General features: G+C 40.8%; 1 protein-coding gene across 1 annotated transcript; it reads right to left on the bottom strand.

Annotated features, from left to right (window-relative positions):
* Positions 1 to 509: 509 nt before the first annotated feature.
* On the bottom strand, positions 510 to 3,895 carry irx3a (iroquois homeobox 3a). The gene is made up of 4 exons (XM_085991411.1): positions 3,375 to 3,895; positions 1,860 to 2,877; positions 1,116 to 1,182; positions 510 to 899 (listed from the first exon to the last, which is right to left on the bottom strand). Exons 1-4 carry the CDS (start codon positions 3,585 to 3,587, stop codon positions 845 to 847), a joined length of 1,353 nt encoding a protein of 450 aa, XP_085847537.1. The 5' UTR covers positions 3,588 to 3,895; the 3' UTR covers positions 510 to 844.
* Between the last annotated feature and the right edge of the window lie 8,700 nt (positions 3,896 to 12,595).

Genomic DNA, 12,595 nt, shown 5'->3' with positions numbered 1-12,595 from the left:
ATTCTCAAAGCATGGCTTTACAAATATCGTCCCTCAACAAACGCCGAAGCTATACTTGAATGCAGTATTTTGGTCTCCTCAATAATATTGTAAACAAAGTGTAGCAATTTAATCTCAGCGTTGTTTCGGCACTTGGGAATAGTTTAACAATTAGCTACTAAAAGCGATTCATGGTAGCTGAATGTTCACGGTAAAAAGCGACACCAGTATTTAAAAAGAAAGCAGAGGGAACGGTACGTGTATACACATTGATACGGACTATATTAAAGGTTATTTAAAAAATATTTTAAATGGTATATAAAAGTTTTCAGTTAAACCGCTTACAATCTTCCTTTGCTGTGATTTTAAAATGGCACAAATTCAGGCACCATTTACATGGGGAAATTTTCAATACGGATTTTTTGTTGGCTGAAATGTCAATTGATAATCATGTGTATGGTAAACAAAACATTGATACGTTCCTGGGGAATAGCTACCCATTGACAGCTTTGAAAATACAGACACAAAGGTAAAGTCGTAACTGTTCATTTATTAGCCAAAAATATATACTTTCTTGTACAATTTCGTTCACACGTATGTACATGTTTGTTTGCGGTATATACAAAACATCTCGAACACCAGGTGATAACTAATCCTCACTCGACTTACAAAAAAAACTGGGTTCCACTTATATCACAAACTCAACTAAGTGATACGCGCCTTGTCGGCCAGTATTACATTACCAATTTTATTTTAATACACATACATGCTTACAGGTTAAACTATACAGGGGAAAAAAACATTTTTACATTCCATTTAACAAGAAAATGGTTACAAAATAAAGTTAAAAAATAGCCAAAATGTACTATGCGGAGGAGAGCGCCGACAAAACCATGGCTGCATCGAGTTGGTTCTGGGGTCTGAAACGAATAAAATTATTGTGGATCAGTGTTTACAATTTTTTGTAATAAAGTTTTGACATCCATATTTTGCATAAAATGTTGTAATTTAAGTTTCGAATGCAGATCAACTGCGGTGGAAAGTACGCAAAAAGCAGCACGCCTGTTACTGCAGAGATCTGGAGTCTGGTGCAAAATCGTGGGAATGTACAGAGAGGAATGAAATGTGTTTCTTACCGTCTCTGAACCGGCTGAAAAGCTGTCTTTACTATTTTTTTCTCTATTTCCAAGGTACTGCTTCGATCTGTAAATAATAACGAGTTCTTATAATTGGTATTGTTCGCCATTACCGAGGCCACTGTTACTCAGAGACACATGCTGAAATTCAACTTTGTTATGGAATCGTTATCAATTATACGACTTAAAGGATACAGTGACCCACATATAATATATGGTAAGTGTTATCTTATTACACAGGTCTTCTTTTGCCATCTAATACTTATTGGAAAAAGTTATTGTAATCAAATTATAAATTATCTTTTAAACTGGTGCTGAAGATCAGTTTATAATAAATGCAATTTTGACCATCAAAAAATCATTATCCCATGACTTTGATTGCGCCTTGTAGGAGTTATATCTTGTATTTAGTTACAGTCGAGCAATGGTACTTTTCGTGAGCAGGATGTACAAATCTCTAGGTATCGATTTAAAAAGATGGAGAAATCGCTTTTGTATAGATATTACCAGCAAATAAAATTAATTCGGAAGAGTATGGATCCCTTTGGAGTTCGTCACTGAGTTAATCTTTCCTTTTAAATTTGAAGTTTTAAAAAAAGGCCCAACTGTTAAGGCTGCTAATACAATATTATTCACATTATTTATTTTGTGCATTAAGTTGATCCTTCTCTTTGAAAATGGTGTAGGGTGTTCTCACAGTCTGGCTGGAGCGTGTTTTTGTGATTGCAGTTAACAGCTCTGTACCTGTTACCGTGGGTTCTGCTGTCTGAGCCCGCTCCTCGCCTCCTCTCACTGTACAAAATGCGGGGACACCGGCAGCCGGGGCTGCCTGGCCAGCACTAAGTCCGAGGAAGTGGTTTGAATTGATTAAAGCCAGGGGGTGGTGGGAAAAGGTTCGGTTTGTCCAGTTCTGAAATTTGCCCATGGGGCAGGCGAAAAGTCTGTGCTGGCCCAGGAGGGACGAGGCAGCAGGCCCCGCAGGAGAACTGCTGATCTGTGGGGACTTGCGAGGATTGTCCGGTGTGGTGGCGGTTTCAGCCAAAGACCAGATCTTAGGCTTCTGGCTTATCGGTAGACTGCTCTCGGGCGGAGGGGAGACGGGGCTTTTCCTCTCGGCGTTGCTTTTGGTCTGATCGCCACTGGACTGTCCTGAAATCTCGGGCGAAAGGTCGCCCCGTTTGTCTTCAGTCACTCGGCTCTCTTTTACCACCGATTTCAGAAAACCGTCCTCTGAACCGTTCAAGTCATCAAAAGTGTCTGAGATTTCAGAATCACTTCTGCCGTCTAGTTTGCAGTCCAAGTTTAAGTCCGGGTCGTGCTCGTCTTCGTCCTCTTTGCTCTCGATATTCTCCGTATCGATATTTTCTAAATCGATCTCCTCGTCGTCCTCCTTTTTCTCGCCTTCCATGTCCGGGTCGCTTCCATACGAATTGCCCTCTTCGTCGGTGCGGTTCCTGGGAGTCCAAGTCATCTTGTTCTCCTTTTTAAGCCTTCTCCGGGCGTTGGCGAACCAGGTCGACACTTGGGTCAGGGTCATTTTGGTGATAATGGCCAGCATGATCTTCTCCCCTTTAGTGGGGTACGGGTTTTTCCTGTGCTCGTTGAGCCACGCTTTCAAGGTGCTGGTACTTTCCCTGGTGGCGTTTTTCGGCCTGGATGGGTCCCCGAACTGGTATTGGCCATAAGGGTAATAGGCGGCGTGGTGGTGGGGGAAAGCAGGGTGCTGCACGCCTGGGCTCTCCTTCAGTTCGTACTGGGCACCCTACACAGGAGCAGAAAATGAAGGGCGAAAGTGGTAATTTAACAAAAAAAATAGTAAAAATGAAGTGTAATTATTATTTGAATTATGTTCTGCACAGCTAAATGATCCGCCCATTTTCAAACTAAATAAAGGATGTGAATGCGGGGGGGGGGGGGGGGTTGCTAACCAAATTGCGGGGGGGGGGGGGGGGAGAAAGTTTTAAGAGTTCAAACTGGCAAGAAACAAAACAAAAATGAAACTGCCACAAAAAATCTGCAAGTGAAATTGACAAGGAAGCTTGAGTGAAACTGACAAACGCGACCCAGAAACAGACTAAAAACTTTTCGGGAGAAAACTCGACAGGAAAAATAAAAGCGGCATTACCGCAGCGGCCAACATCTCTTCCTCATCTCCGCGTCTTGTTCTGATAATCGCAACAAACTTTTTTCCCCCCCCTTTTTAATGATTTACCGGATGAAAGGGACTAGGAGAGAGCGAATTGACGTAAATGTTCTTACCAGCTGAGGAAACATGGGGAGATCGGCTGCATAAGGCAAAAAGGCGCCGTATCCTTGAGCGGCATAAGGGGATCCATACATGGTTAGTACAGTAGAGGCAGCGCCGGACGCCGTCAGATCGCTCGCAGTCCTGGCAGACGATATACCCTGGCGATCTGGGTAAAGTGGCCTAGTAGCAGCAATGTACTGATATCCCAGTTGTGGGAAAGACATGGTCAGTGACTACTGCGAGAGAAATCGCTGTGTAGAAAGAGCCCGAGTATCCACCTTTAATGCTACAGACTCAGTTGAAAGTATACGTTTCCACATGCAGACGCACTGTAACCGATCCGATCGCTCTCTCTCAACTTGCTATTGATCTGAGGGTGCCCAGGTCAGGTCCTAACAGATTCGTAGAGATTATTCGGAGTTGATGGCCTGATTGACATTTCTGCTAAGCCCCTCCTATTTCTTTCGGGTCCGCCGCAGCTTTTACTCAATCTCTGCCTTTGTCACAGAGCGTGTCTTTTCCAAATCTATTTACTGACGTCGCGATCTTTTATTTCTGTTGCTTTCAAGTCGCAGTTTGCGATCGCCAATCAGTACTAGCTCTCCGGCAAAAAACACGCCCGCCCCAAATTTTTTAAAGAAGAACCTTCGCCTCCCACTTTTTGCCACAGGGTTTCTGTTAAAAGCTACGTATTTGTAGAACCATAATTGGAAACAAAAAAAAACAAGAGAAAGAAAATCGACCTAAGTAAGACAAGACAGAATTTGAACAACTTTAAAGCCCTTTGATGTAGTTTTTCAAGCAGCGTTACAAAACTTTATTCTCCCCACCTATTGTTTTAACTTTGTTAAGCAGATGCTTAGTTGTGGTGACGTAGACGCAAAATGCATATACTCCAGCTTTGATCTTGATATGTATCGTATTAAAGTAAGTTTGTTTGGTACAAATGTTTTTTTTTAATTGAGCTGGTGTACCTTACGCTGCAGGAATCCACTCTGCGTAGGCTGAGAGTGGGCAGCACAGTTCAGGATCCAGTTAATTCTTTGTTAATAATGGACTTCAAACGGCTGTAGGGTCACCACTTTACATCAAAGGGAACTAACGCAAATTTAAAACAAAAAAAAAACCCCAGCACAAACCCAGAAGCTGGCAGTCCCGTGGTTACACTGGTAAATAAGTGGTGTGAAATGCACAAACACCAGCACCTTCATACCAAACTCATTATCACTTTTTGTCCTGTCCCTAAACTGTAATTAGCAAATTTATGACCCCACGGTGTTTATTCCCTGTTCCTTGCTACTCTGCGGTGTTCTGAAACGATAGGTCTGCATGATAAAGCTAAATACGAGGTTGTAATAAATGCGGATTAGAGTGAAGCAAGTCCCTGGATTGAAATTCTCCGAATCAATATATTAAATCTGTATGTACCACATCTAATCGCTTTATGGCTCATCTTTCTGGTATTTGATGTCAGATAATCGCCCACCCATTGTTTGAAGAATAAAGTCGTTTTTAGATTTTATTTTTCCGGTCTTGTTAAGTGACGGTAGGTGATAAGTTCGTGTATTGAATTTAGTGGAAGTACAAATTAGAAATCGAATTATTGACTGATTTCTGAGAAAGGTGTTGAAAATAAGACATTCATTTTGTTATTTAATCGGTTCGTGCATTTAAGCAGAAAGAATGCAAAAAGTAACTCAGTGATCTGTACTCATAAATTTTAAATAGCAGTCCAGTGCTGCCCTGAGCTTTCGATTATGCGACTTCGGGTGTGAGGAATTCACTGCGTTGCGACTTTGCGCACACTCTAGGACCCTGTTGCCTGCATAGTTTAAAAAACTGCTTCATTAAACTCAAATCATTCATTTTATACGGACTTAATTCTGTTTTCTGTGTAGGGGAGGGTTCTCGAAGGGATCCGTGTCTAGCGATATTGCAAGGACAAACCCCCATCTACATCTCTGGTTATAGATCGGCATTGCAGCACATTGGAAAGCTGTTTGCTATTTAAGTTTGATCTGAGCTGAGCTTGGGGCGGAATCAGCCTCAGCCCAGTTTCTGAACAGACTATTCGCAGGGAGGAGGGGGGAAAAGGATTATTAGCTTATTAATTACCTCAAATACACTGCCATGTGTCATGTAGACAGAATTTTAATCATCTTGGAAAAATTCAATATTGTGTGTCTGCGCGTTTAGAAGGCTGTTTCAGGAAACTCTCCACTCGCACATGTGGGGGAAAGGCAGAAATCAAATCAGCGCAAAGCGGTACAAAAGAATAGAAATGTGTCCGTAAAAGGAATGAGAAAGTAGTGATGAAGAGTAAAGTGTCAAGAAAATGGAAAGACGGCATTGAACACATTTTTTGAAAAAGGTAAAAGATTAAACACTGTTAGAGGAATTGAAGAACGTGGAGGTTGAAAGGAAAGGAGGGAAAGTAAGAATGAAAAGCCAAGAACACAGGCTGAAAATATGATCATCTAAAGCAAAGAGAACTAGGGAAGCAGACTAAGGACAAGAAAGAAACAGATTGAAAGACTGAGATAAAAGAGAGCAGATCACAAGCCAAGAACAGAAAAGACGAGAATAGGAGACACGGAGGGAAGACGTTAAAAAGTGATTTCAAGCAAATGTGTGAAGAATTTGTGAGCAGAAGCACGGAGCACTAAATCTGGGAAACGGGAAGAACTGGGAAAGTGAAACAATGGGAAATGTGCGAAAACAATGAATAACATTGGACAAAAAGCAGAAGGCGGAAAGAGCAAATGTTGGGACACAGGTGATGCAGCCAGAAGGAACAGTAAGGGATGGAGGTCACGGCATCGAACGTTTGGACGCTGGCCTTCTATAGATTCCATATTGTTATGCTAATGTGATTTGCCCCGTGTCACTGAGCGTACTTCATATCCTGCTATCAGTAATTTAGACGTTTGTTACTTACTGAAAGACACGTGGATTGTGACTGGTTTTAATATGCTCAGTAAGAAACGTGTCTCCTCTGTCATTGACATCTGCAACAGCACCGACGCACTAATAATCAATTAATTTAATGAGTAACTTTACCGTCTGAAGTACACACTGTACAAAAATCAATTAGTCCAGTGAATAAGCCAGCCTCTTGATTTTAGGGGACATACGGTACTGAACATGTTATTGTTATTAACCCTTTGAAGACCTAAGAGCTTCGTTAAACTACTGTGCAATCAACATGTTTTTCAATACTTAGTTGTTTTAAAATGATTTAGGCAAAGAGTAATAATGGCTATTAAGTAATAAAGCATTAAATACTTATAAGCGTCTAACAGGCAATAGTTGAGTCCTGTGGTACAGTGCCTTTGATACCAGTTTATGCTAAGCGAGAAGTTATTGTATCTTTTGCTCATTCTTTCATGGGAAGGCCATTATGCTGTTAGGATCAATGTTTCCTTCGGGGCAAAGGCTTCATGTCGGAATTTCATTACAGTGGAGTCCTCAAACTATAAGCACCATCATTTATTATTTCACGTACATTTGTGGGATTAGTTTCTGATCAGTATCGAAAGAAAGTTAAAAGGTCAGATCGACTCGTTTCGTGTTTAAAATGTAACTGAAACGAGCAAGTAAATGAAGCTGTCTAACCGGCGGTCCTGGCTGGGACAGTTCCCCGCTCGGAGGCACTCGGAGCCCGGCCATGACACGTGCCGCATCTCCGGGCGGTGTCAGGACCCGCTGGCCAGCTGCTGATTTATTACTCCTCTTTAACACTCGTTACTCCTTTTACGCTTATAAACCTCTTCAGGGAATGTGTAAGAAGTCGTGGTTAAAGGAAGCGCTATAAAATCTTCCATAATCTGAAACCGATCCTTTTTTAAAAAACAAAGTTGGTCCAGTGCGTGTCCCTCACTCAGACTTCCGCAGTGGACTGTAAATAGACTTAATGACCGTGAAGCATGATTGAGTTTTATTTTGCTCATTTAAAAATATTTATATTTCTCTAATGTTAAACACCACGACTGAAAATCCCTTAGGATACTCATAATGTAATAGATCCGCCACATTCAAATCTATAGGGTTTGAGATTTCTCTCTATATATAGGATCCTTTGGGATTGGGTTATAACACCTATATAATTCCCATAATAGTTTAAACACGCCGCTTCCCTTGGCAAATATCTGAATCCAATGATAATCTTTACAATTACAGTTTTATCTGAATGTAAACTCACGAAACTTGTTGCCAGCCAGTTTTAATCTGAACCGTACAGCGTGTCTTTTGAAGACGAGATCCCGAAGAGATATTTTTTTGAATGCTACAATTAGATGATGATTATTTAAAACAATAAGTCAAAAAGGGTGTTCAATTTACAATAATATTCGAATGCCTGTTCAACCAAACGATAAACCTGCGGGAACTGTCGAGCTGAAAAAGTGGTAGAGAAAAAATAGAGAGCGGGAGAGATCAAAGTGTTGAGAAAGAGCAGCAACACTCTTCGAATTACAAGTGTGGAGCTTTCCCGTAATTCCGGGGCGACAGATAACAAGTTGCACATTCCTTATCGCATATGGAATCAATCTTTAGCAGTCCTCTGATCAAAATCTGTTAATTGCACTGACATTTGATTTGAAAAGAAAACACAATTAATGACCCTCAATGTTTGGAGCACCCATTGGACCCAGTGGTCTGAAAGCCTGTGGCACAACTTCTACTTTTTAACTACTTAAAAACATAAACTTTTATTTGCAAATTCTTGGAGGGAGACGTTAATAAAATCAGGACGTTTGGGGAGCTCGGGGTGTCTCCTAAGATTGTATATCTTAAATTTCATTACAGCGGAGGGACGGCGTTTTAACGTCGAGGGATTTCAAATTAGTTACTGCTGTGTCTTTCCTATAGCCGAATGATAAAAATAGAGCTTTCCAAATTTCCAATAAAACAACCCCTTCCGTACAAAACAGGAAAGTAGCGACGTGCAACCTGTGAATCCACAGGACGTATTTAGTTCGTTTTTTTAAAATAATGATTTTAAATGAACCTGAAGAGCAAGATCTCTCCAAGCAGTTTGCACATGAACAATCGATGTTGTACTTAGCTAGTGTAAACTATATTGGATACATTTACTGGCAGTTATTGCTGTTTATAGATGGCTGCGGTTAAATATACAACAATGCACAATAGTGCTGAGTAAAATGTCAGTGTTGTTTCAACATGAGGTATACGCGAGATAAATTGACGAATTGTAGTTATTAAGACACCTATTTATCTTTTGGATATTTAGGTGGTAACAGTTACTGTTTGTGTAGGCATGTTATGCGAGGGGGGGGGGGGTGAAAATAGGTGTTCAAGGAGAATTTTGCTGTCTTAGGTGGAAATGCAGAGACTAATTCAATCCGTGCGAAACGGGTCAATGGGAACACGCTGACAAACAGCTCCGTTTTCTTTAGTAACGTGCTCTCTGGTCTAATGAGGCGCAATCGAATGAGAAGCCTCAGTATCAGGCACCTGTGAGCGACTTCACACCAGCCAGCAGGGATTAGGAATGGGCAAACATAGCATCTGAATTCCTATTAGATCTCCGCGGCGTCCCCTTCAATACGTGGATTTTTTCCCCTTTATTTAAAATCTTTTACGAAGATGGCTCATTGTAGGGCTCAGATATGTAATTCTATTTTAACGCTATAATCAAATAAACACTCAGCCGGTTATGCACGGTTAGACTTCGAAAGCAAACTATATTGGTTCCCTGTAGCATTTCACTCTTTGTAGCATTAGCAACACAACAATCAAGTCGGAAGGCATTTGTAAAACCAAATGACCATTTAACAGTAGCATAGCACAACACATATAACTCCATGCCATAACAGTTACAGACTGTGCGTGATGGATCTGACATTGACCCGTTCGCAAAATGTTGTGTTTCATAGCCTAAGCCACTATTTCGCACAACTGGTCGTTTAAAACACATGGAAGTACTGGGCAAACAAGGCTGCACTCATTGCTGTTTATCAATTAGATTGTGGGGGGATGAAAACGATGCACGGGGCTGGTAAAGGGAAACAACCGCGAGGTGAATGTTAAAAGGAACCCATAAATAATGATTTTGTGGTTAAATTCTGGAGTTTGTGTAGTAATTGATTGGGGAGGTCAGGGCTCCTGGTGGCAGGCAGCCTGCTGCTGTTAGTGGCTCCGCTGCCGTCGAGTCTTTAGTAAATATTGTGCTGTCGATCCTGTGGGGGCTTCCAAGTGTTTTATTATGGGCTTTCCGTCTGATTATTTGAATGCTATTTACACTGAACTTTTACTCACTGAAATCGGGGCCGAACTGCATGGGCATCTCCCAGTGCAAAAAATGATCGCCTGGAGAATACTTCTTTCTCGCACTCTCTCGGGCTCTCTGGCTAGACAAATGCCACGGGGACGTGTTAATTAATCAATCCAAACAGAGCCAAACCCGGACAAACAGCCCCCTCTCTCTAGCGCTGGTTTACTATTTCCAAACAGAATTGATCTAACAAAAAATAGGGACTTGGGACATATGTAAAAAAAAAGTTTGGGAACGCACGTTTTTCGAATACAGAATGATCTCGACCCCCTAGTTATATCCGGAGAATGCAATTTACTACAGTGATCTGCACTGTATGGCTGTACCCACAGCATGTCCGTCTATTTGCCGTCCTATCTACTCCCATCTCCTATCGACAATATCGCCACTCCAAAAGATAGGTTATAATTAACATTTTTGCCAGGTTATATTGTATTATATTTAATGCTAACTGTTTTAATTGGTGTCATCTACAGACGGAGATACTGTACACGATAACCGACAGCTGGGTGAATGGAGAGAGTTATTGATCGATTTAACTAGGGCATTTGAGTAGGTTGATATTCATTTTGAAATGAGACTGTTATTTTGCTGATATCGGTAGTTTCATTGTGCGAACCGATAAAGTACATAAATTCATTGACTATGCTCCTTTTTCGGTTTTCTTGGAGTCTTAACACTCTATACAAAGTCCTATATCAGTAACAAATAACCATTGATTTCTCGTAAAGTCAGTTTTGAATTGGAATGAGTAACTCCGGGCAGTGCTATCACTGTATTACATGGAAATGTCCCAGGTAACAAGATGAACATTGATTCAGCATTATGTTTGATCAATAATGAAATAAGTAACTTCAGGGCCAAATTAAAATGCAAACTGGCTTAACGCTCGCAATTGTTGGGCTAAGTGACAACGGTTTATTCAGTTGGGAGAATACCATATTTGCGCTAAGGCTGCCTCTTTTATTCTGCAAATTTAATGAGCCCTGATAGAGATCAGCTTTAATCTCGAACGATGATTTCTTATTGTGGTACTGCTTCGACACCTGGGAGCCGTGTAGCATTACCACTGTTTGTATCATTTGGATGCCAGATTCCTTTATAAATCGTCTTACGTAGATCATTACTGAGTTTATAGAGTTCTTAACAAATGCTTTAAAATCCTAGGTGTTAACTACATTAAGAGGGAAAAGTGATTTCACTGAAAAGAAGGTAACGTGACTAGACTCCTTCCAGTAACGGCCTTTGACCCAATTTATCTCCCTTTTCTACATGGCTAGTTTTTACAGCCCTCGGTATCATTATTGAAGTCATCACATGAATTGATTTCCAATGGCACTTCGCGCCTCCATTCTGAGAGCAGACACCTAGACAAGCGCTTTCTTTCTGGTTGTGATCCCTTTATTAGCCACAGCTCTTAGGAGAGGGCTGCCAGGGCGAGAGAGGTCCTGAATCCCGAGAGAGAGAGAACGAGAGAGAGAGAGAGAGATAATGAAAGAGAGAGGGGAGAGAGAGACAGGGAGAGAGAGACAGAGAGAGAGAGGCTTGAGGAGAGACACAAAGAAAACGTCAGGATGAAGGTGAGCTGGCACACAAGAAACATAATAGAGACAAAAAAGAGATAAAACTATTGAAAGGAAAATGGAGGGTGAGGAAATAGGTAAAGTTAAGAACAGTAAATACAAAGGAGCTATATAAATTAAAGAGCATGTGAGAAAGAAAAGGTGGATTTGGAAGGAAAGGATTGAACGTATAAAGGAGAGATTGCTGAGTGGCAGTGACTGGGGAATTAATGTTCAAAAGAGAGTACATGGGTTTGGGGGCAGAGACCGCGACTAAGGGGTTGATGGGGAGACCAGGCAAGAGAAAGACCATCCTCGACTCTTTGCGGCATTTGGAGCACTCCAAGATTAAAGCGCAAAAAAAGTAAAATCTAATGGATTCATTTCTAATGGGATATAAACGTCAGTAAATCCTTAACCCTTACAGAGCTGAGCAATCCCTGCAGTTTCTCATTTTATAGACTTCACAGAGTAATCGTGGTCACCAGGTAACGCCCCGAATGCAGGGACTTCCTTCCAGACCTGGGATATTTATCTGTTTCGATTATTAATAATTATTTGACGGGAATATTAATGTTTTACAGACTTTGCTTTAGATTCGAAGGGGTTGGATGTGATTGGATCCGAGAAAACCATCCTGTAGAAATCCAGAGCATACTGGGCCACAGTTTGAGCAACTTATTGTTTACTTATTGAAATTACTTTAAAACTCACTGGACCATTCGTATCTTACTCTAATAAAGCTCCTACTTTAAATATTTCAACATGTAAGGCTTCTCATTGCTGCTTTTTGATATTCGTATATAAATCTATAAAGTTAATTGGCTTGAGAAAATATGACGAAACGTAAAACACTTCCAGTAAAACAATCTAATCTAACCTCCGAAATTATTGTGATGTCTGAGAAGCTGTATTTTTTTTTATAGAAAAAAATGTTTAGATGTTCACTTTGTGGAGCTGTATTTATCTATTACAGGTTGTATCTGCACAACAGAGATACTTAATATACACATAAATACACGCACACACACAATGTACACATATGCACAAACATTTGCACACTTAATAGGTACACCTTCATACAGGGATGTGCATATTTATATATATATACATGCACACATATATAAATGCACGGCCCTACAGTACATACGTGCACGCTATGAGGTAAACGCTCCACACGAGTGTCTAATCTATATATAAAACGCTGCTGTTAAGTGAGTTTTTAAAAATTTGGCACCACAAGCTTACAAAAGTAAGAAACGGAAAAATCTTTCTCTAGAAACTGAAATTCTAAATCAATCTAATCTTGGAACAATCCATATCTTCACTTTCCCCCCTCTGTTGTAGAGCAGCCGCTGCCCTCGAGTTCTCCCTG

Source organism: Somniosus microcephalus, chromosome 6 (assembly GCF_052327205.1).
Source record: "Somniosus microcephalus isolate GS21.2 chromosome 6, FLI_Smic_1.0, whole genome shotgun sequence".
NCBI classification, from domain to species: Eukaryota; Metazoa; Chordata; class Chondrichthyes; order Squaliformes; family Somniosidae; genus Somniosus; species Somniosus microcephalus.
This window is presented reverse-complemented; position numbering and strand designations above follow the sequence as displayed.